The 23,410-nt window shown below is 35.7% G+C and overlaps 1 protein-coding gene across 1 annotated transcript in view; it reads right to left on the bottom strand.

The window, feature by feature from the left end:
* Positions 1 to 6: 6 nt before the first annotated feature.
* Positions 7 to 23,410, bottom strand: part of LOC139823350 (uncharacterized) — a 60,416-nt gene continuing 37,012 nt past the window's right edge. The window contains exons 2-6 of the mRNA XM_071795803.1: positions 19,049 to 19,251; positions 9,135 to 9,270; positions 3,950 to 4,083; positions 1,052 to 1,286; positions 7 to 824 (exon numbers count right to left, since the gene is read on the bottom strand). Of these exons, the coding sequence (XP_071651904.1) occupies positions 748 to 824; positions 1,052 to 1,286; positions 3,950 to 4,083; positions 9,135 to 9,270; positions 19,049 to 19,251 (785 nt within the window). The 3' untranslated portion in view covers positions 7 to 747. The remainder of the gene's footprint in view (positions 825 to 1,051; positions 1,287 to 3,949; positions 4,084 to 9,134; positions 9,271 to 19,048; positions 19,252 to 23,410) is intronic.

Genomic DNA, 23,410 nt, shown 5'->3' with positions numbered 1-23,410 from the left:
TATACGTTTTGTGATATCACCCTGTCGTATTTCATTTATTCAACTTTGTCTATTCGATAAATCAATATTACACAATAGATTTCTGTACAGAAATACATGTTTATATAATATATATATATATACTTGTTAGTAAATTAAAACATTCTTTGCTAAGCATTTTTCTTAACTAACAAGTTTACATAAGATCGAAGTAGTGATTTATTAATAAACTATTTATTAATTGCTAAGTACCTATGTTTAAATAAGGCGGACAAAGGAGGTTCGGATTGGTACTAAAGATTAACAAAAGCGAATTGTTTATTCATTGAAATAAAATGTCATTTATAAACAATAACAGTATTTACCTATAATCATGACAGGACACACTGCGACGGCCGCAATGTTACAGAGGAGGTATCAAAATCATTATTCAGAGGATAGAAAAGATGGTACAATATTCAAATAAGTCGTCGGTAGTTTGGCGCGCGACACCTTGTCGATCTATTACATAATAATACGACATGTTATTTATCGGATTACAAATCTACCCGCGTTGGGCAGGTAGATCGCGTACACGTAGATAATTCACTAAATCTTTTTTCTTTATCCTATTTACACGAATAACATACGCTTGGTATTTATTTCAACAAAAGATTTTTTCTTCCCAAGTTTTATCCCATTTAATAATTTCAAAATTTTACAAACGATTTACTCCCTTCGTTCCCCGATACAATCATGCGCGTAAAACGTATTGCGAGCTCATTGATGTTATCTCAGGCTGCATAGTAACAGTGCGGTCACGGCAGCGATGTAGAAGTATTCTGCGGTACTCTTGGCTGCGCTACCTACAACAAAATACACAACGTGTAAATAAATTAGGAGACTAAAAGATATATCTTATGTAGAGATTTTATTTGAAAGGGAAAAATCATCACCGCTATCACGATAAATGTATTTTAAATTTGGTTTTTGAATCTATTATGTTGAAGAATAATGAACTTTTTTTCCACAAACTCTTTTTCCATATTATTTATTTTCGTAAGATAATAAAAATGTAAGGCGTAACTCGTACCAATGTAGGAGGATTCCCGTGTTCCTAGTACGGAGGCCAATCTGGGACGTTCTTCCTTCAGGGATATCTCAGCCTTTTCTTTATATAAATGAAAGACGTTGGCGTGACAAATGATCTGTAATCTGCCATTCCTGAAACTATCCTGCATCGTCTCGAAGTCCAGTTCAGCAACTGTCCTGTACTGTTGATTGTCGCCAATTGTCTCGTTGATAAACTTGATGGAACTTGAGTTCACCTGCAACGAAAGAAATGCGTTATACTTAAAATCTTGTTTTTATATTCCCTTGACTGTCTTCTTTAATTTTTGTTTTAAAATTCCGAATAAGCGCTACAAAATGACATTTCCCGTTCTTCATGTATATACAAAATCTAGACGAAAATTGTTTCGCTAAGTGGCGCATAAGGGATACACCTTGATGACACAAAGATTATAAAACTGTCGATTTCCATTCGCTCGTCAATTATCAACGAAACGTGGCGGTGATATGCGCGACTCGGCACCCTCTTCGAGCCGCAGCAAGAGCGTTAAAAGGGCATGATGATTTATGAGTCTCTAAAATCAATTAGCTTTATGCGATATACGCCGAGAGGCCTGGTTCATTTTACGACATAGCCACCGCGCAATTAAGCTACGTACTTATTGCAAGTAAATTAACAATTATATTTCAGGGAGACTCGGCTTTCTTATTGCGCGCCATACGGAATATAATCGTTCAATAGTATAGAAAACGCTATTTCAATTTTCGAAACGCTCGTAGTCTTGCCGATAGGTCATTAAGGCGGGTGATCCCATAAAGAATTAATTAACCGAGAAAGTACAGATAGGTAATTGAGCAAGCCGTGTTTCGACGTATTAACGGCGGGTAGAAAACCAGCGGAAGAAAAGGGGGTGGGGCGGACGACTGTGGGGTACCAGTGCATCCTTACTGCTTCCTGCCACTTGTTTACGCGGGTAACACGCCTCCCTCGGTAGCCGTAAATGATTTGCGGCGTATATACGGCTGTAACCATGATGTTTATCGGATTCTTAGGATGCTCGTAAAGCGTCCCAGATTACTGGCTCGCTATGCCGAAGTGAGAGTTCCGGATTAAATGGAGGCTGTTCGGGAGGCGCGCCAAACACCAGAAGAGAATCAGCGAGAGAATTTCCTGAATCGCCTCTGTGCATATCCGCACCGCATAACGGGAACGTCTCGTGCGTTCGCAGACAACCGCACGTGTGTGTGTATGTGTGCACGATTTTACCGATTTTCTCAGTTCACGATACCATCATGAATTGATGTCGCGCTTCCTGTTGTTTCCGTGAGATTTCCACGTATCTCATTGCGCCTCTCAGACTACACGCACGAGAAACACGCGCTGCTCCTCCGAGAGAGACTCGAGACCCTTAAGCTGACAAGCTGAGCTCGTCATCGCGAAGATCGTCCGCGATGTTACATTTTACGCTTAATGCAGTCGATCACGTATAAGCAATTTTCTTTAATGGAAAGGTGGGATTCCTGCCGTTGCTTTCCGAGAGCTATTAAATTTCCACATTGCACGCGAAGCAAAAAATAGAGAAAGTGTTTAAGTCCTAAGCCGTTGGTATTTAAATAGCACGTAATTATGTCATAATGGCATTATAATTTGTGTGTTTCAACTTGAAAAGGATACTATTTCTATATATCTCTTTTACATACGTAAATAGTGGATGCAAACAAAGTTATTTTTTTAATATCGTTATGCAATTATCATAGCAATTAAAAATTTACGGATAAAATACTAAAATAAATAAAAAAATAATTTAATCTAAGGTCACACAACAATTGTACATTAACGTAATTTTTTTAGTTCTTTCTTCTTGTCACGCGACACGTGTCCCATTAAATGAAAAAGTATCTTATAGAAAGTTATTGCAGAATCTCAGACAATATAAGAACTTTGGTGCAAAATATTTTTATACGCCGTGTAAAACTGTCTGCATGATAGCTATTGTATTTCACGTTGGAACGTGCGTTTATAAAAGTAAAGCTAAAGTTAGTATTAGCAAGTTAGAGAATCACTCATGAAGAACTTTTTAAATTGACAGTATTGTCACAATAAATGGCAATAACAAGCATAGACAGAAACAATAAATCACGAAGTAAAGTGCTCAAATGTTCAATGATATACTTTAAAATTGTTGTTGCTGTTACATTTGGCGAAATGGCCTATATGGAGTTTAATAAAAATAAAGCAGTATTTTCCAAGTCTTCGCGAAATGTCAAAGTGCCAAATGACTGAAATAAAAATGTTCAGAATTGTTTTAGAATTTTTCCTTTTAGTACTCTGTATGTCATCTATATTTGGTTTTCTTGTATGTTTAATAAGTATAAAAAAATATGTTATGTATATTTTTGTACATTATGCACGTGATATAATTAGATATAATTTATGTCTAACATTCTAAGCTTAAAATAAAAATGTTTATTACAACTATCATCATACTTGTAAGTTAAATATTTGATCATGTTCATCGCAAATTTTCGAAAACTTTAAGAAAAATGCATATTTGTCGGGATATATGAGTTCACATGACTAAATCTTTCTAAATTGGAAAGCAGTCGAGGATAAGAGGATTTTTTTCTGCAAAACGGTGTGGAAGACAGCCCAGGTAGCAGAGTGACGTCAAATGACGTATTGATAACGTCTTAATGACGTCTCTAACGTCAATGAAACGTCATTAAGACGTCTTTAGACGTCATCTTGCTACCTGGGAGAGAAATTTTACTATCGTTCGGCGGACATGAAACCTGCGGAAAAATTTCGCGGCAATATCCGGGAACAAGACAGGGTTAAATTAATATTTATGTAGTTTGTCATGAGTCAGCGAGAACGATCGAGGAGGGGGATCCATCGACGCATTTATCAAACACCTACCGGTGTGCCATTGACAGTCCACGTCACGTTAGCTGGAGGATTTCCCGGCGGTACCGTGCAGTTTCCACGTACAGTATCGCCCACCGCGTATCGCAGCTTCTCGACCCGCAGCTGCGGCTGGCCGTTCGGCAGACCTGAAACCCAAGGTATCTTATAGCGCAACAATTGAACGCGGATTGTGCGGTGCCCCGGATTACGGTTTTTGTCGCGGGTAACGGACACGTTCGCCTATTGTGTTACGTCTTGATTTCTTCGCCTCCGCTACCGATTATAAAAACAGCCTTGACACCGCGAATGCGCCACGATATAGTTCGACGCTGGGATCATTGTTCGCGGTGTCGAAGAACACGCCACGCAGAAATCGCGAATGACACTTTCTTGCGCTGTTTAATGACCTCGACAATCGACCCGAGCAGTATGACGAATACCTTACATTACGATGCGATAGTCCGGATATATATACAAGTAAATTTTTATATTTATTAACCCTGGCTAGCCACACTTATTTTCGGATCCTTAATTCGCCACACTCCGATCCGTGAGACCGCTCGACTTATTGTTGCATTGTTATTTTCATTCTAATTAATATATTTTTAAGCTTGTAATGTAGAAATTGGAAATACAGACTTTGAATAAGATGTTATGATAATATCAAGTCGAGAAAATAATTTAATTTTAAAATGAACCTATTTTAAGGAAACTATATAGAAAATTATGTTATTATGTGAAAATTAGAAAACCGAAAAACGTTCAGCGGTCCATTAGAGCGGAGTGTGGCGAGCTAGGGTTAAATAACTATATATCCGTATTCAGCTTTATAACAATCTGCTATAAAATTCGCAAATAAAATTGATATAAAATAACAGTCCTTTTTATTTCTATATATCGAGGAGGTATTTTCCAATCGCTTTCTGGTATAATACATCGTACTACTTTATTAATTGCTTCGTAGTTATATGAATCACGTAGTTGTAGTGACACCCGGGGATACGGGCGACGCGACAAAAATGTAACTTTTATCCCTGAACAATGGGGAGAGGATTTCCGTCTATAGGCGGATATCGTCGCGGCGCGGCGGCGGCGCGTTGCGCATCTCGGGAAATTGAATTGAAAGAGCGATACGCGTCCGCCGTAAATTAGAAGTAGCGTTTCCGTACAAAGCCCGGAGGCGATACGCCTTCATAAATATAAAACGCGTTCGCGACGCGCATAGTTTTATTCAAAATTGCCCTTTTCGGGCCCTCGCGATAAGTCAGCGCGCCGCGCGCGGATGTTATTTCCGCGAACATCATCGTCATTAAGCGAAGTTCGAGCCTCACACACGATATATATACAGGGTGTTTCAAAATGTCACCGCCAAATTTAAAAAGCACATAGAGGAGTAAAAAATAAAACAACTTTTGATTAAGAACCTATGTTCTCCGATGTAATCCTGAGTCAGTACATCAGGCTTTTGAATGTATGGAACTCGGATAATATACCAATGAAATAATCGTAACTTGCTACTCTTCTATTAGCTTTATTATGTTTTTATTGAGGCTTTGTTAAAGATTACATTTTAGCTTACAAACTGAAATTACAAAAGGTATATTCAAATTGGCGACCTCCACATTCAATACAAGCATTGCATCGTCGAGCAAAACTCTGGTGCTTTCTCTCAAATATCCCAGGTATCTTACGGACCATGTGTCACATGCAGCAAGTATATATCCTGGCCAAACATAATAAAGCTAGTGGAAGAGTAGCAAATTACGATTTATTTATTATTTCATTGATATATTATCCGAGTTATACATTCGAAGGCCTATACTGACTTAGGAGGTTCAATCAAAAGCTATTCCATTTTGACTCCTCTATACGCTCCTTAAATCTGAGAGTAGCCTTTTGAAACACCCTGTATATACACACATAACGTATCATGTACATCTCGGGGGATCATTATAACGTCCACAGAAGGCCGTGGAATCCCTTCTCGCGGCCGGTAAAACTGTCAAGGAATTGTCTCACTTCCCCGCAATGACTTCCGCCTCGGGCCCCTCCTTCTTTGCGCGATCTTCTCTCTACGAGTCTCTACTCTCAAGGACACGGCCGAGGGATATTACCATTTTCAACTCGTGTGTCGCGTGGAACGGGATGATCGCCGGCCTCGTGAGAACTGGGAAAGAGGAAACGGGAGAGAGAGAGAGAGAGAAAGAGAGAGAGACACGGTGTGCTCGGCATACCGAGAGCGGTATGGAACGTGCGGAGCTAGGGGGACGCAAGCGAGTTTCGAAACCTCTCGATCTGGTATCGAGCTTTTACGAGCGATCCGTGATCGGAAAGAGGAGGCAATCACCTCGTCTCTTCGAAGGAGATCGCTACCGTGCTTCGCCGTGCTTGTGATCTGTCGCGTCGTTAGGTCGACGCACGATGACGGCGGTGAGGAACGGTGGGAACGGGACCCCCGACGCTCCTCTCCGATCGTCGTCGCGCGTCTCCCTTTCTTTTCCTCTCTTCCCCTCCCCTCTCTCTCTCTCTCTCTCTTCTTGTTTAACTGCGTTTTAATTGGGCGCGATTACGATGACAATACTAGTCGCCGTGTAGGATAATCAACGGTAATGAATTAAATGCGCTCGCGCGAGAGACATGCCAGAGGAGAGAGGAGCAGAGACCCGTACCCGGTAGCGTACGAGGAACAAAATCGTGGCTGAAAAAAAGAGCTCAACGGGTCACGACCGAATCCGCGATTCATCACGGGCCCTTGTCTCTCCCCCTTTCCCCCCGCTAGCTGTTAACTATCCTCGAACGGGACGATGAAATGTTTTTATTGAATTTTAACAATGCGTCGCGCAGCCCTGGCGCGAAATAGGTGTCGCTCATACACGAAGAACGTGTACGCCGCAAAAAGCCCGCTGTCTCGTAGCGAATTGGTCGCAGCAATTATCCGCGTTATACGAACGGGAATTATATGAGACGGTCGTGCGCGCCCGCCGAAACAACGTTTAGCCGATGATGGAATAGTAGTTATAAATTAACGATATCCATTTAACGCTTTAATGGCATTAAATGGCGAAATTAACGGCGGCTTTCACGCTTTTTCACCTCTCGTATCGGATGAGATGGGATGTGGACGAAGTATACAATAAGCATCGCCAATCCGAGAACTCTCTCTTGCGCGGACAGGTTTATTGCGTGCTGCTTATCGAGGCTAGGGACGTGCTATTTTGCGATGTTATCGCTGGCACCGCGATTTTTTTCCTGAATCGCAATGCAATATGCAATTTGATTTTTAATTGCAAAATTGCACGGGATATAAAATCGCGCTTGCAATTTAAAATCGCAAATACAGTTTAAAATCGCACTTATAATAAAGTATTTATTCATTAAATATTTATGTAAGAAAATGATAAAACAAAATGATTTAAATGTTATAAATGTATGTATGTACACGGAAAAAAAATTATGTTGTCTCAACATCAGCATCATTTTTTGTATCAACAGCATCAGTGTTATTGAGATAAAATTTATTGATGCAATATCAATATTAATGAACAAAAAACATCAGATAATTGTGTTAATAATTTAAATATTTAGTCCAATAATATCCAATTGAATTAACTATTTATGCTTTATGGCAGCCCGTGACGTCGATATTTAATTGAAGCAACTTTATTTTTTTTCCGTGTACGTTTCCGATTAATAAATACACTTATTTTTAACACTACACGTGGTTTAACCAATCTGTTTAAAATTTGTTTCTCTTTATTAATTCGTAAAAGTTTGTATCATAATTTTGTATCGTAAACGCAATATTTGGAATCTCACGTGTCATTTTATATTGCAAACACTATTTAAAATTTTTCTCATTATATTATATATATAATTTTAAATTTTACCATTTAAAACAATCAAAATGTATAATCAAATTTCCAAAGTCGTAAAATTACATAACGGAGGAAATTTAAAATAGTGTTGCAGATTTGCGATATAAAATGGCACGTAATTCAAAATTACGTTTATGATACAAAATTAAGCACAATTTAAAATATAAAAGAAAAATTGAAATGCGATATATATCGCATTCACTGCGATTCTTAAGGAAGATCGCAATCACGATATACAATTTTCACACATCTCTAATTAAGGCTAATGACGCCAGCTTTTTGTCATCTCGCACCAACGCGCAACGTAAGCAGCTACTAGTTAATTCATACATTAATTTGTAATTTTCTCTCTGACGCGGTACAGCGAGAAACGCTAAAATTACTTAAATTGCACAGTTTTCATAATTTTTTTAAAATAAAAAGCCATTGAATTAAATTTTAACGGATTCAAACTTACCAGTCACTATTCTTAGCACAAAAACTTATAAATATTAATTTAATTTTTATAGTTCATGTAATCAATAATTGTTTTTCAAATTGTTGGCTTGTTAAATAAATGTTGGTGCAAGAGACCAACCTTTGAGTTGTAAAAATAAAATGGTTGTTTAATATTTTTCTAAAATAACAATTGCGTTTGTATATACAAATGCGATGGAAAATCGCGAAAAGCTTGTTGGAAAAATATTGCGCAAAAATGCTAAAAAATATGCACGAATGAGAGGAATATACCGAGTTTAATTTATGTCGTGCGACATGAAATAAAAATTCGATGTTACGAAAAGCACTTATCCACCTGACGTAGATCATAAAAACACGAAGTGAAAGGATTAAAAACCTATTTTATATTAAATTTTTCTTTAAACTTTGTGCCACAATTTTTAGCAAAATTTTTGCACAAAGTTTAATGTAGGTTTTTTACCCGTTATATTTTCTTTGTCACATTTTCCAACTGTTAAGTGCTTGCGTATCTCTCTATATTTTAATGTTTTTCCTGGCATATTATACGTGCCGCGATATTATTCTGGCAAAATTTCAGTCTCCGATTACCACAATTAATCTTGCAATTAATTAACTTATAAGCAATTGATTATTTGACGATGATTCCGTAAAATCGCAACATTTTATTTCACTTCTAAATATCAATGCCGTGTACGATGAACAAGTATGGGCTTTTGCTCTTTTACTCATATTTACTCATATCGGAATTCATAGGAAGGGATATATGTTTGCTCAGCTACGCGTTGAGTTTCGCCTTTCAGTCTTCGCGGTGCACGTCGTGTTATCTTTGCTCAGATGTAAAATACGTTTCTCCAGATACTCACTAGCTACGTGCATGTAACCAGAAACCATTACGGTATTAAACGAGGGAGAATCTCCGGAGACTTCGCAACGATATTTGCCAGTATGATTGGGCTGCACATCCTTCAGGACTACTCGATGCGCATCGCTCCGATTTGTCTGAAACGTAATTAACAGTCGTTATTTATGATGACAGGGATATGATCCATAAATTGTGAAATATACGCGTATGTCCCGTCGCTACGTACGCAATAATCGACAAAATCCTGCAATTATAAAGTTCATGTTATTGAGATTGTATTGTGCAAAATATTATCATAAATATACATGTAATATTTGGGCGCGCATGTGATATACTTTAAAATCATATTAAGCCAAAACGTTTCAACAAGTAATGCGCTTTACATTTTAATCCCTTCATTTGGGAGAATATTATTTATTAATATTTGTAAATTTGCTACCATTATATCATTTTATTACCATTTATATCGGATATTTATTAGCTTATTTTACCAAATATCAATAAAAAACACAAATAAAGTGCGATTTTGTAATAATCATTGAAAAAAGTTGTATATATTTTTTTATTTACATAAATAAATAAGGAACAATTATTACAATCATCATTTAAATTTTAAACAGAAATAGTAACTTTAAAAATTTTTAAACATATATATATATATAAATCACATTATATATCTTTTTTACTTTCAGTGCGTTAAATGTCTAGCGGTAGGAAGATAAATTATATAATTACACAAGTCACTCCCGTAATATTGTTCGCAATATTTCATCGTTATACCGATATCGCACAATTACCAAGACGGCGTCTTTTGTGATGATATTTCGTCACGGTAAAACTATGCCATTAAAAACATCAAGATTAATAACTCTCCCTTTCCCTCTCTCCTTTTTTTTCAGAACAACGAACCGTGCGCGGCCGGATGAAAAAGGAGTCGAGTCGGTCGAGATCGGACGGATGAATTACATATCATTTCGCGCTGTAAACGGCGCGGCAATGGGTAACGGGAGAGGCCTACTGAATTTTGAGTTAATTTAGCATCAACCGTAGAATTGACCGAGCGGCGGCACGATGTGGGCAAGTGCCATTTATTGCAAATCGATCGCACTTACTCGCCTGCTTTGACGTCCTCTCGCGCGCGTTCGCTCGTTCGCGACGAACAATACCTAGCAACAGGGATTAATTATATGTTGCCGGTGGCAGCGTATATAAATCACACAATTAATTTTGCTGCGGTTTGCTTCGTGTTTGTGGCAACGACACGCTCATATGCCACATTAGGATGGACGATCGTACTAGCATCGCGATAGAGAATCGTGCTTTCGAGAGAAACTCCCTTCCGGCTCGTACCGAAAACAGGATCAGCTCAGACGTTATCCTAATTGACTACGTTTCTTTTAAACGTTAGAATCAAAAAGTGAATACTTTGGATAATTCAGTCAAGTTTCTCTCTTTAAATAAACAGCCAATTTAATAAATTATTGTAATAAGCCGAATATTAATCAACCGTATAAATGCTCATTTAAAAGTATTTGCGTTAAACAATTTAATTGTTAAAATTTGTTGTCGATAATACACGGTGTCGCAATGAAATTGAAAGAGAGTTTCGGCAACGTAGCCGAAATGTTCATTTTTCATAGATTTTTTAAAGACTTGTTCAAAAAATATTTTATTTTCTGTTCAGAAATTTTGTTATTATCGAAATAATATGATTGTGATACACTACGAATAGTATATAACATACTTCAAGTTGTGATAATAGGATTGTAATGGTAAGGATTGTGATAATATGTGTAATTATTATTTAAATAATTAAATTATAAAACATATAAAAAAGTGTACATATGTGCGCGCGTATATATATATGGCCTTTGTAGAATTTCCATGAAAGTTTCGGTTTCGGTTTCGACCGAAATTGACACAACCGAATATTCGTTTTCGGCCGAAATTAAAAAATAAGATTGTTTCGGTCGGACTCTAAAAAATTACTTTCAAAAAGTACAAATATTAGTAAAATTATTCTACGAATTTAGTCTACGTTGAATATTTCAAAACGATAACAAATCGACCGGCACGCGGCATTAATGTTTGTTTTCGCGGTGTATCGCGGTGTACCGGGTGTACGCCGCGCATGTTTACTAAAGGTCGCCGCGCTACTACCGCTACCATTTCTGCGTCGATGCTCGAGCCATAAGCAGGGAGCACACACTTCTGCACAACGCATAATGCGTAAGCATAAGAAACCTGATTGGTCCATACACATGTGCATAAGGAAATAGACCAATCAGTTTTCTTATGGTTACGTATTATGCGTTAGCAGAAGTGTGTGCTCCCCGCCATACTCCCGTTAGGCAGCATAGCGAGACACGCGAGGAGACACGAAAGATCAAGGAGACACGAAAAGCGATCGTTCTCTACGAGTATCAGCCTGCTACAATTAATTCCCGCGATTAGCACCTAAGAGTATGTATATATCGAGACAAAAGCTGTTAATCGAGAAAGGTATTTCGCGTGATTTACTCGTCTTAATAAAATTCGATGGGACATAAAAAAAAATCGTCGCTTCATTGTGACGTTTACGAACAACGTTGCTTGTCTAAAGATACTGGGAGTCGAACATATGTGTCACGTCGCGTTTTCAATTGCGTTAAATGTACAGTGGGTGTAAAAAGTATTAGTATATACACTAGGAATTTTCATAAAAAATAATTTATTTCTGTGTAATCTGATTTGTCAGGTCGAGGACTACGTCGTATATCGCTACGCCATGCTATGTGCTTTGGCCCTAAACTACCGTACGTTGATTCGCTCGCGTTGTAACGCAAGATGGTCCCGAATCGTAAACATTTATTGCGCGTATTATAATATTTATTATTGAAAATCATTGAAAGTTTCGAAGGCGCGATTAAGGGTGCGTTCCACTTAACGCTCACAACGCTCGCGAGCATTATTCGTCCTTTTTTAACATTTGACAAACAACAAGGATGAAATGATTCCACGAGCGTCGCGAGTTGCGAGCATTAAATGGAACACACCCTAGGAGTCGCGGCGAGTGATGCGTTGCGTGAAGTTGGCTGCGGGACTTTCGTATTCCCTTCGGCGCCGGACGCCGTTTGAGATTCGTCCGTTCGCGGCGTTCGCGTCTCGCGAGTATCTAGTGATTCGTAGCTTATTCTACTCTCGCGATTATTCTTTTTTGAGTGACACGTCGTTATTCTTCCGTCGCGATGTATATAATAATGATGTGCGTTGCGATAGAAGTGCTGCGCGCTCGTAGTCAACGATCTCCTCTTTCGCGAGTGAATGCGATGGACAAGTGCGACGACGAACTCTGAGAGGAAAAAGAGGCCCGGGAGGAGGCATCGGGCGACAGCGGAACAACCATGAGGTGAGTAATTTCTTATTTAGGAAATTGATTCTATTCTCGTTTATTTGCGATTTAAGCACTAATGAATTTTGAATTCGATAATAGGGGTCAGAGGGGTCGGCAAAGATATTTGATTTGATATTTTTGTTAGGTTAGGTTAGTATCATGCAGGTTTGATAGGCTGCATTCGGGGAGTGCGCTATTAGCGCTATTGCATCATTAATCTTAACCTCCTTTCCCCTAGGATCCGCCAGTGGATTTAAGTAATAATTGAAGAAAAAATCTTTTATATATATATATATATATATATATATATATATATATACACAAAACTTTGGACAGTTCAGACACTTTAGACTTTCTCTGGATAAATTATGTAATTATTTTATTAAACATCAAAAGAAACAGCTTAAAATAAAAGACGAATAAAAATTTTCGGACGTGCTGCAATTATTTTTTTGAAATATTGACTGTTTATTGTCGAATAATTCTACTTAATAATAGAGAGATGAATAAAAATTTCCAAACGCGCTGTAATTATTTTTTGAAACATTGATTGTTATTTCGGACGTTGTTATAATTTCGGTTTTACGTTTGTATTTTACAGGTCGGCGTAATATCACAATTCCGCTGTTGCGCATCGTGCCGGTGAGTGCTAAATTATATTCTTATATTAATTATTGGCCATTCGATCGTTTATGACTTACAAATTATCGTGATCTCGATATTTTCGTCCTCAATTAAAATCTTGAGAATACATTATTAAAGTATTGCATGTTTCGCTATTTACGAAGCCCTCTCTGTGCAACGCAATATTACGACTATTAAAAATAAAAAAACGACCTATTTTTATTAATAACGGTTATAAAGAGATATTTTTATTCAGGTTTGTAAAAAGAGATGAGTAATTGCATTTATTTCAACAATTGTCCGGAATTATTAAAAAAAATATAGGTATAACAGGACATTTTTGAAGATAATAAATTCTAAAATTTATACACAAAAATATAGGGCAGGACATGTTATATACAAAATTATTATGAAAAGTAAAACCAAGTAAAATTATTCGACGATAAAACAATTTGCTCTGCCCGTTGCAGATAAGATTTTTATCTTCCCCGGAGTTTGTCATTTAACTTACCGCAGCAGTCGTTAAAGACATATCGTGCGGTCGGTTTATTTCGTACGGATTACCTCGACAAGATTCTATTAAACTTTCTTCCATTGGGGAAAAAGTTTTGCATTATACCCTTTTAGATAAATGTTCCGTCGCCATTATATTTATTCGCGAATCGCTCGGATATACGCGGATATAGTTATCACTTAATGGAATAATGGATCTTTATGCGTCCATCGCGTTTATCACGAAAATTAGAATAGCGGCCCGGCGTATCCGGATCGGAGATCAACTGACACGCTCATGCATGTTAAAGGCAACAACACACCAGCGGCGGTGTATATCGTTTTACTCTACACGCCTGGGCTACATAATATAGCGATTCAACAATGCCCGGCGTAACATGCTCACGCATAAATTCATCGAACTCGGCCTGGCAATATTAATATTGTTACCCGTTTGCGAAATACAGAACGGTAACGGCTAGCTGATATTCTCCGCGCCTATACCTCTCTCTATACACATGTATATCGTTTCTCTCGTCGCTTCGGCAACCTCATCGCCATCCGTGGTCGCAGCGGCACAATTCTCGCTCTATATTTCTCTGTTCCCTCCCCCGGCCAGAAGTACATCGCGATTTATTGGCCGGAGTGCGCTGTCCGTATTTTCCGCCGGTAAAATCTAATTGGAAAACCATTGCGTGCACGGGAGCGTCGCCCCGTTGGCTGTACTCGCGCCGCCGCGCGAAAATCGCATGTGGCCGCATAAAGGATTTAGCTATTCTTTCACTCTCTATTTCAATTCAGTCCTTAAAACATTGATTTTGCGACGGTTTACGTTCATCCGCAACATACAGCTACGCGCGCCTTGTCCAACTCAATTATATCACGTAACATTGGCGTACATTTTATTTGGAGAGCATAATTATTTTTCCTTCCATCGAGAAACAACGTAACCAAACTAATTAAGCAGATATTTTATGATAAAAAGTCTGGGAAAATTCATTATTCATGCTTTCGTAAAATTGAACAATAAATGAGAACACTGTGTGTTTTTTCGTTTTCGTCAAATATTTTGTGGAAATAGAGAAAAAAAGTATTACACAATTTAAAGCTGGAATACTTTGAGAGACAGCATAAATGCTTAACTTGTGCTTTAATTCGGATTGAATAAAGCTGTTAGCTGTGTGCTTTAGTTCAGCTTGGATAAAGCTTTTAACAGCTTTTTTTAACTCTGTTCCGAAAACGTTGATTTTGCAGCGGCTATTCTTTCTTCTCTCTCTCGCGACACGTACACGCGTAATAGTGTACGTGCGTAGTTCGAAATATCGCGGAGCTTGGATTGGAGCTCCTCTCTGTGTTCTCATTTCTTTTTCTGTCGATGCGATGGCACGTAATCGACCGCGCGCGCATGCAAGCTGCCTCCTCTCTCCATATGTCGTAATAAATTCAAAAAGTTGTCTTTGAAACATTCTATATTAACAAGTATATGGAAACGTGAAAAAATTTCTTTTCGCAAAAGAGGATCTCGTTAGGGGAAAATTCCAATGGTGAACTCACGCGAAATTCTCGTTGAAAAAAAGGAACTATTGGATTCCATTTAAAATGTCAAAGAGAGACGTTCATGTATAGCTTTTTATACGAACGTGCAGTAATGAAAAGTAGATTACCAAACTTTGCTGTAGCAAACGATGTTGGTTAGCGGAAAATAATATCTTTTACATTAATAAACGAGGTAAAGAGAGCCTTTGGGAAAACCAGAGCACGTAATCGAGCCGCGTTTTCAAAATAATATATTGAAATTCATCATATTTGATTTATCGTACCGGCTTTTACATGCATCCGTGCATCGATATTGTCACGCCCAGAACGCGATGATTAGGTTGATTGACGTTTTATGACCGCTGGGTAAAATATGAATTATTGTCTTCGCTAGTACACAATAGTTTTCATTTCTCATCAAGTTATTGGAAAAACGAACGAGTTTAATAGCGCGAAAGACTTTAACAATTCGATCGATAAAGAAAGGAATCTTGAATACGTAACGGCAGATCACGGTAGTCGCGGTAAAGTTGTCAGAAAGGCGCCATCATAAATGGGAAAATTCTTCATCTCGTAATATGATCACTATCTGTTAAATACTAGATATCATGCATATGCATGGTTCTATTATTTATATGTTGCAGTATCTTTGCTTTCGTGTGGATATACGTATTCTATTGCATATAATTATTAAGTGTAAAATAGATGATTGTCATAATTTCTGTCGCCGAATGAATAATGGCATTACCTGGATTGTATTTAACTACGCTACGTGATAATTTAGTTGTACTTCACGATATATTTCTTTGATGCAACGCTATATTATGTTACGTTTCTTCTTGGTTATTTTGTGAAATTAATTTCTGCAACGGAATGTAACGTTGTACGTCGCAGCAAAGTATCACATTTAAATGTTTTCACGTTTAATATATAGTTTCCCCGAACGTGAATGTGAACTTCGGTAGTATATTTGCTCGTAACATCTAAGTAAATGTATTTTATATTTGCATGTTGCGATAGAAAAGGTAGAGAAAAGATGCCGTAAGTTTTCTTCTGGAATAAATCGCCGCGCTAACGGATTTCAAATATTGAATGACATTAAAGCATGTTATGGGAAAACGAATGGTACCGCCGTTCGTCAATATCCTACCAGAGAAATATTATTTACGCTTACTTTATTACATGAAAATATCAGGTTGTGTATTTTGAAAGAGTTTGTATAAATAATTTAATTTTTATAGAATTAATTATAAATAAAATAAAATTGTTTGTTTAAAAAAAAATTTCGCATTATGCGATCAAACGAAAGACGATGAGAAATTAAATCTTAATGAAATTTCAACGACGCTCTTTTTAATTGGCATGGGTTTGTATATTTTTATTCAAGTTTCTGCCGTGCGACAGCTATTTCTTCTTCATGCATGCCAGATATGCGCTGCAAATATTCGTTTGCATATACAGTATGCAATCTGCCTTGCGTTTTGCGCATGTTATGACGTGAATACTATTTCATTTCATAGATATTGACTGCGAGGAGATTGTCGTTTTACCGTAAAGCATGCTAAAATAACATTTTTAAGTTAGAAACATGACGATAATAGAAATAGTATTAAATGTTACGTAACTTATGTTTGTCGTATAGAGTATTCGTAATATGGGATCACAAATTTAGAAAATGTAAATTTTTCTAATCTAGACTCGATTTTTTCAGAATTAAAATATACAGATATTAATAATTTTGTTTTATATTATAAACAATTAAAAAATACATAAATAAATATATAAAAAGTTTTTTCATAAGTATTTCTTAATCTCTTAGTTTAAAATAATATAGCAACAAGTATAATTAAAGCGCAGCTAAGTAACTAACTAATACAAATGAATAAATAAATAAATAAAATAGTAATATAATTTACGCAAAAATATTTACAAAGAAATCTTTACGATTTTAAAATCAATTTAAACTTAAAAATACTTTATATCTGATATTTATACGTTAAGTGCGGACATAAAATTTGATTCGTCGAAAAATAGGAGACAACTTTTAATAAAAACATCGCAACTTTTAATAAAAACATCGCAACTACATGAAATATCACAACTATAAAGAAGCTTGTAGAATAAATAGTCGTGAGGTAATCTTTTTTTTCGCCAGTAATAATTAATAAAGGGGATGGTTTAATTCGATCCAACTGGCCATTTATTAATATCATATTCAAATATACAACGTTTCGACCATGGTGTCCATGGTTTGGTCCTTATCAAGTGTAAACTAAATTATAGCTTTACAATGAGGCTGTTTTATGAAACATCTCAATATAAAAGCTGATAATATTACAAAAATAATTCAAAATACTGAATGAATGAAACTGAATGAACTAAAAATAATAAAAATAAAAGAATTTTCATGTTGCGTGTGTCTTCAAAGGTTGATTGAGCACTCTACGTACTATTCTGAAAAAACTTGACGTGATTGCATGTAGAAAGGATAAGTTGACTATAATACCAAAGAAACTGAAGTAGTCTACAAAATTTATTGCAATAATTGCAACATATCGTATATAGAACAAACCAAAAGACATGTAGAAACTCGCGTTAAAGAGCACCAAAATGACATAAAGAAGCATGATAGTAACCATTCGGTCGTTAGCAAACATCGGTTAGTTAACTAACATATGGGTATGAGATTAATTGGTCCACACCAGAAATTTTACACAAAGGAGAAGAAGGAAATAGCAACAAAATGTATTATTATGTCAAATTATTTATCAATCAAATTATTATATTATTTTATCAAAAAGCATAATAATAAATAATAATACCATTAACTTAAAAAAAGATACCGAAAACGTGAATCTTTTATACGATAAAGTTATGCAATCCACTTAGTCTTTGTTCCCTTGCTATTGTGTTTACACCCAAATGACTTACACCACATGATTGGCAATTGGTGCCAGTTGGCTATTGGCTGTCGGTGGAATTTCCCTCAGTGCTCTATATACAATAGGACCAATCACGAAGTCACACTAGGTTCTTTGAGACAATGTCACCATTACAAAAGCAGTTTACCATTGGCTGTCAATTAAGATTAACCGTTTCTCTCTGTGCTCCATGTATATCGAGACGATATGCAAACCATAGCGATCTTTGAGACAATGGTATCGTTGCAAGAAGCTTTTTAACCTTGAGAACACATGCAACATAAAAATCCGTATTTTAAATTATTTTTATTATATTATCAGCTTTTATATATAATTAAGATGTTTCGTAAAACATCTTCATTGTAAATCTATAACTTATTGTTAGTTATTTATTACGCTTGACAAGAGCCACAAATCATAGTCGAAACGTTATTATAAATGGCTAGTTTGGTCGGATTAAACCATCGATCCTTTGTTAAAATATTCGATTGCACGTATAGTGAAATTAGGCGAATAGTTCTAATAAAATTTCAATTAAAGATAGTTGAGAAATAATAAAATCTTATTTTTTTTAACTTTATGGTATCATAAATTATCGTAGAAAAGATAGAATGTATTGATTCTATATAAATAGATATTTCTATTTAGATGTTTCAAACTTATTTTATTCGTACAGCAATTATATTATAGTAAATATAGTGCTATAATAGAAACTAAGATAATTTAATATTAAAGTACTTTAATATAATAGAAATTTTTAACACGATTTTTAACACAATTAAAAGTAAATAAATTTTTAATGCTTGTGTGGGTCGGTATATCATTGAATAAATATAAACTCATTATTTTAAATCGATCGATTGACGAGCTTTTACCTACTTCTTTAGATGAAATAGTACATTAGAAAATTGCACGTTGCAGATCTGTCCAGATCTGTCTCTCGAGATTTTCATTTAATGTGTTACGTACCACGACTCTTGCTCCAAGTTCTCCAAACACTCCAATCGGCGGCAATTCCTTGGGGACATATCGAAAAAATTCCGAACCCTTGTACCATTTGACAGTGTAAAGAGTATCCGATTGTAAATCGTATCTGCAGGACATGTTGACTGTTGTACCAACTGCCACTGCCAGTGGAATGTCGATTGACACATTGCTTAGTCCGCGAACGCCTAGAAAGAAAAGGAAAATAGGTCACTATCGATTGCATTTAAATATTAAAAATTGAATGGATAAATTGTAGTAAATTATTCCAATAACTATTTCTGTATCTTTTTTATTATAACGTTCTTTATTACTTTAAATTTTATTATTATTGAGTATTTAATACCATTAATCGACTTTAAACATAATAACTCTGATACAATCATTTAAATGTTGTGTTAGAAATTATAAAATACCTACATATAAATTCGACTTTTCTTATTGTATATTTTAAGCTTAATAAGTTTCATAAAAGCTTCATAAAAGCATATAAAATACATGCTTTGAATCTATACATATATACACCAACATGAACAGAATAGAGATTTTTTTTTTACTAACGGATGCTTTGATAAACTTGCATCGAGTGCATCAATTTTTAATATTAAATATCTTTTTAATTATATTTTATATTAAATACTTTTTAAAAAGTTTTAATTTATATAAATAACAAGATATGATTTTTATTATCTATTTATAAATTTTATTCGCAAAAAATTGTTTAAATAAATGATTAATTAACTAACTCTGATATTAAAATTAACGAGTAACAAGGAAAAGAGAGCTTTAGAATCAAACACGATTAGTTGTTAACGTTATGTGATATTTATAATAATTAATAATTTAATACAAATTATAAATCGTACGTTTTGGTTCTATCTTTATCAAAGCATCTGTTGATACAATATCTATCTTGTTCACATTAGTGTTCCGTATATAGATTCAAAGTCTGTATTTTATATGCTTTCATAAAATGAAGCTTTTACTATAAAAATTTTAGTCAGTTATTCTTTAAATTCACATTGGCAGTAGGGTTTGTTTTTATTTCTGTTTTCTTATTGTCATTAATTTAAATCCTCTCTCCTTTTCCTTTTGCCTCATCTACAATGCTTTTTATCATACGTACAATAAGAGTTAAAGTTAAGTTATGGTTTGTCTTTTGACCTCTGTTAACGATTAACAACTCCACGAACCAGATGTTATTTTAAATAAGATCCGTTTTTTAATTGTAATCATTGTCTCGATTATATCAACCACCGCAGCTTAAAAATCATCTCAGTTTCTGATGTCTTTCCCAAAGCTTCAGTTTGTCAATCTCACGTTTTCTGGACTTGGTGAATGAATTTCACTTTTTTTTTGTCGGTTAATCCTAATTTTCATTTCTAGTCCGACTATTTTGGAGATTATGAATTTTAACAGATTGTCTGGTATTTCCTATTGAAAAATACATTATCTTTGTATATATTCAATTTTGTAACTAAGTAGAGCTAAAACGTATGATTTTTATATTAAATTATTTATATTAAATTATTAATTAAATGTTACATAACGTTAACATATAACTAACCGCGTCTGACTCTCAAAGCCCACTTTTCCTTGTTACTCATTAGTTTTTAAAAATTGTTTATTTTTGGTTGCATAAAATTTGGAAGTTACTGATGCTTCTGTACATACTCATTAACGAAAAACATTGATAAAAAAATTTGTTATTAAAAGATTGCCTTATGCAAGTTTATATTTATATGTAAATGACGATATCCCGTTATATTTCGACGGTACGATTTTTTAATTACTTAATCAAAAAATTATTTTTTTGCATTTAAACTAATTGTAAGTGCATAAAAATTTTAATCTTCTTGATCTGCAATCTTTAATATTTACGTAATTTAAGGAACTTAAGGATGTTGAAGCGTTACGACTAAAAAACTTTTTGAATCCAAGTAGATTCTGTAGACTTCATCATAAAAAATTCTGTCAAAGTTTGAGGTTGTTTAGGAAGCTTGCTGTTGAAAAAATTAAATAGTAAAATTACACTCAAACTTTGATAGACTTTTTTATGATAAAATTTATAGAATCTATTTGGATTTAAAGAGTTTTCATCATTTTAGTCGTTACGTTTCAAAATCCTTAAAAATAATATAATAATTTGTTATTAAAGTTTTTTTGTAAATGAATAAATGCGTTTTTTTTTGGAAATTTATTACAGACATTTTTTGAATAAGTGGAACATACTACTATTTAATCAATTACTTATTATTAAGAGATATCACAAAAGATTTTATTCTGTATATATATCTACATAAATATATATTGAAAAGTTGCTTTTTGCTTTAAAAACGGTTAATTATATAAGATAATTACAGTTTCAAATATTTTTTTTAATTAAATTAATTGTGTACGTAACACACACACACACACACACACACACACACACACATACCTACTAGGTCAAATCTTTTCGTTGAACAAAGAACTATTTTTTTCTCCTATCGAAAAAAGTATAAGTTGTGCAAGATATTTATCTCACTTACTTTAACAACTTAAATGAACAAGTGTTTAAACTTTTCCTGCTAAGCCTAGCAACGTTGTTCGCTCCTACGGATTACTATTTCGGCGAAACGAGAGGCATCTTGCCAAAAAACGCTGGAAGAAGCTCGCGAAAAGTAACATCACGGTCGTCGATTTTTAAGCATCTATATTGCGCACTTACTTAGATCGAGTTTGAAACTTATTACCATTCCAATACACTTTACGTGCCCTGCCTGTCATGCATTATTCATCGCAGGTTTGGGAGGAGCATCATGCTATTTAAACAAATTGGTCATAATAAAGTTTTCATTAAAGCTCTCGATGCAGAATCTTTCTTAATACGAGGAGAACTCGCTCTAAAGATAAGGATCTGTGAACGCTAACGAGTGATTTAATAATATAGTTCAAGGAAACTATTTTATATACTCGAGAATATAGTATCGTCCTCAATTTACTGGGTGCATGGGTCCGTTATATCTTAATTAATATGCATGTAGAATGTGTGCTGTAGGCGTTTAGCGGTATAAAGTATTAAACGTGATACGGAGGAATGTCAGCAACTATGACCGAAAAGCGTTACACAGAAGTGCTTACTAACGCGTGTTACAACGCTGCTGCAAATTTCCGGCTCTTATCAGGATCACGTTGCGAGAAATCTGCGCAGTCCGTCATTGTTTCGGCTTAAATGAAGAAAAATCCAACCTCGAGGAGATTGTATATTTCGCACGGTATGTGTGTGTGGTGGTATGCGCGAATTTGCCAGCGAGACCAGCGAGACGTGCCGTGGACTCGCAACAGCGGACTAACGCCGAAAGTTTGGTCGTTAATTAATCGTTTTTCGGTGTATCCTTTTCTAATTAATTATTTATGCCTCGATCCACCGCTGGTCATTGTGCTAATAAAGTAATTAAACGATAATTAATCTGCAAAATAATTAATTGAGAAATTAGCCGGTTAGAAGAGAGGGGAACAGATCGTGAAAACGCGACTATTAAAACACATGACTATTAAAATAATAAAAAGTATATGCATTTCAATAGAAACATCTGGATAACTTCCTCGACATCGAACGGTTAGAATGCACGTACGCACATGAGCGAGAATAAGCTTCTATACGTCGTTCTTCTTCTCGCGTGCGGCCAGTTTTAATTATCGCATTATAATAGGCGTCGTTAGGCGCGTTCTCGTTTCCTCTGATAGAATATCTCCGTCTCAGCAAAACGAAAGTTTTTCACTCGCAGAGACGCGCGACTCTTTATCACTAATCACCGCACAGTTTTGAACTTGGTACGACGTATTAGAGGAACGTTGCGTAATTAGAGCCAGTAATTGGAACGTCTGCTCCTCAAAGTTTCAGCATTGCATTGGGCTACGTATAATCAGATGTTTGGCCTCAACGTGCAACGCGCGCGGATGCAACGCGGGCGCTCTCGCAGATCGCTGCACCGAGATTTAAATACCAGTTCACTAATCACTTTGCTAATCCTTAATTACCGCCCCCCCTCGCGAGAAACGCGATTGTTATTCGCATCATGTTGTTCTGCCTTCCGTTTTTGGAAGGCGAAATCTTCCCGTAAATAACGGCAATTCCGAAACAATGGCATCGCATAAATTCGCTACGTATATATCAGACTCGTCTTAAATTATCGCGAGAATAATAAAGCCCGCGAGTTGCACGCGTTTAAGCAGATTCGAAATCGCCCTTTGTGGCCAGTTTTAATTCCCTCATGAATTTATAAATTCCTGCGTGGCGTGAACAGCGAAACATCGCAAGAAACCGTACGCATCGAGTGTTGCGTCAATCGCACGCGAAGCAAG

The sequence above is a fragment of the Temnothorax longispinosus genome, chromosome 12 (genome assembly GCF_030848805.1).
Source record: "Temnothorax longispinosus isolate EJ_2023e chromosome 12, Tlon_JGU_v1, whole genome shotgun sequence".
NCBI classification, from domain to species: Eukaryota; Metazoa; Arthropoda; class Insecta; order Hymenoptera; family Formicidae; genus Temnothorax; species Temnothorax longispinosus.
This window is presented reverse-complemented; position numbering and strand designations above follow the sequence as displayed.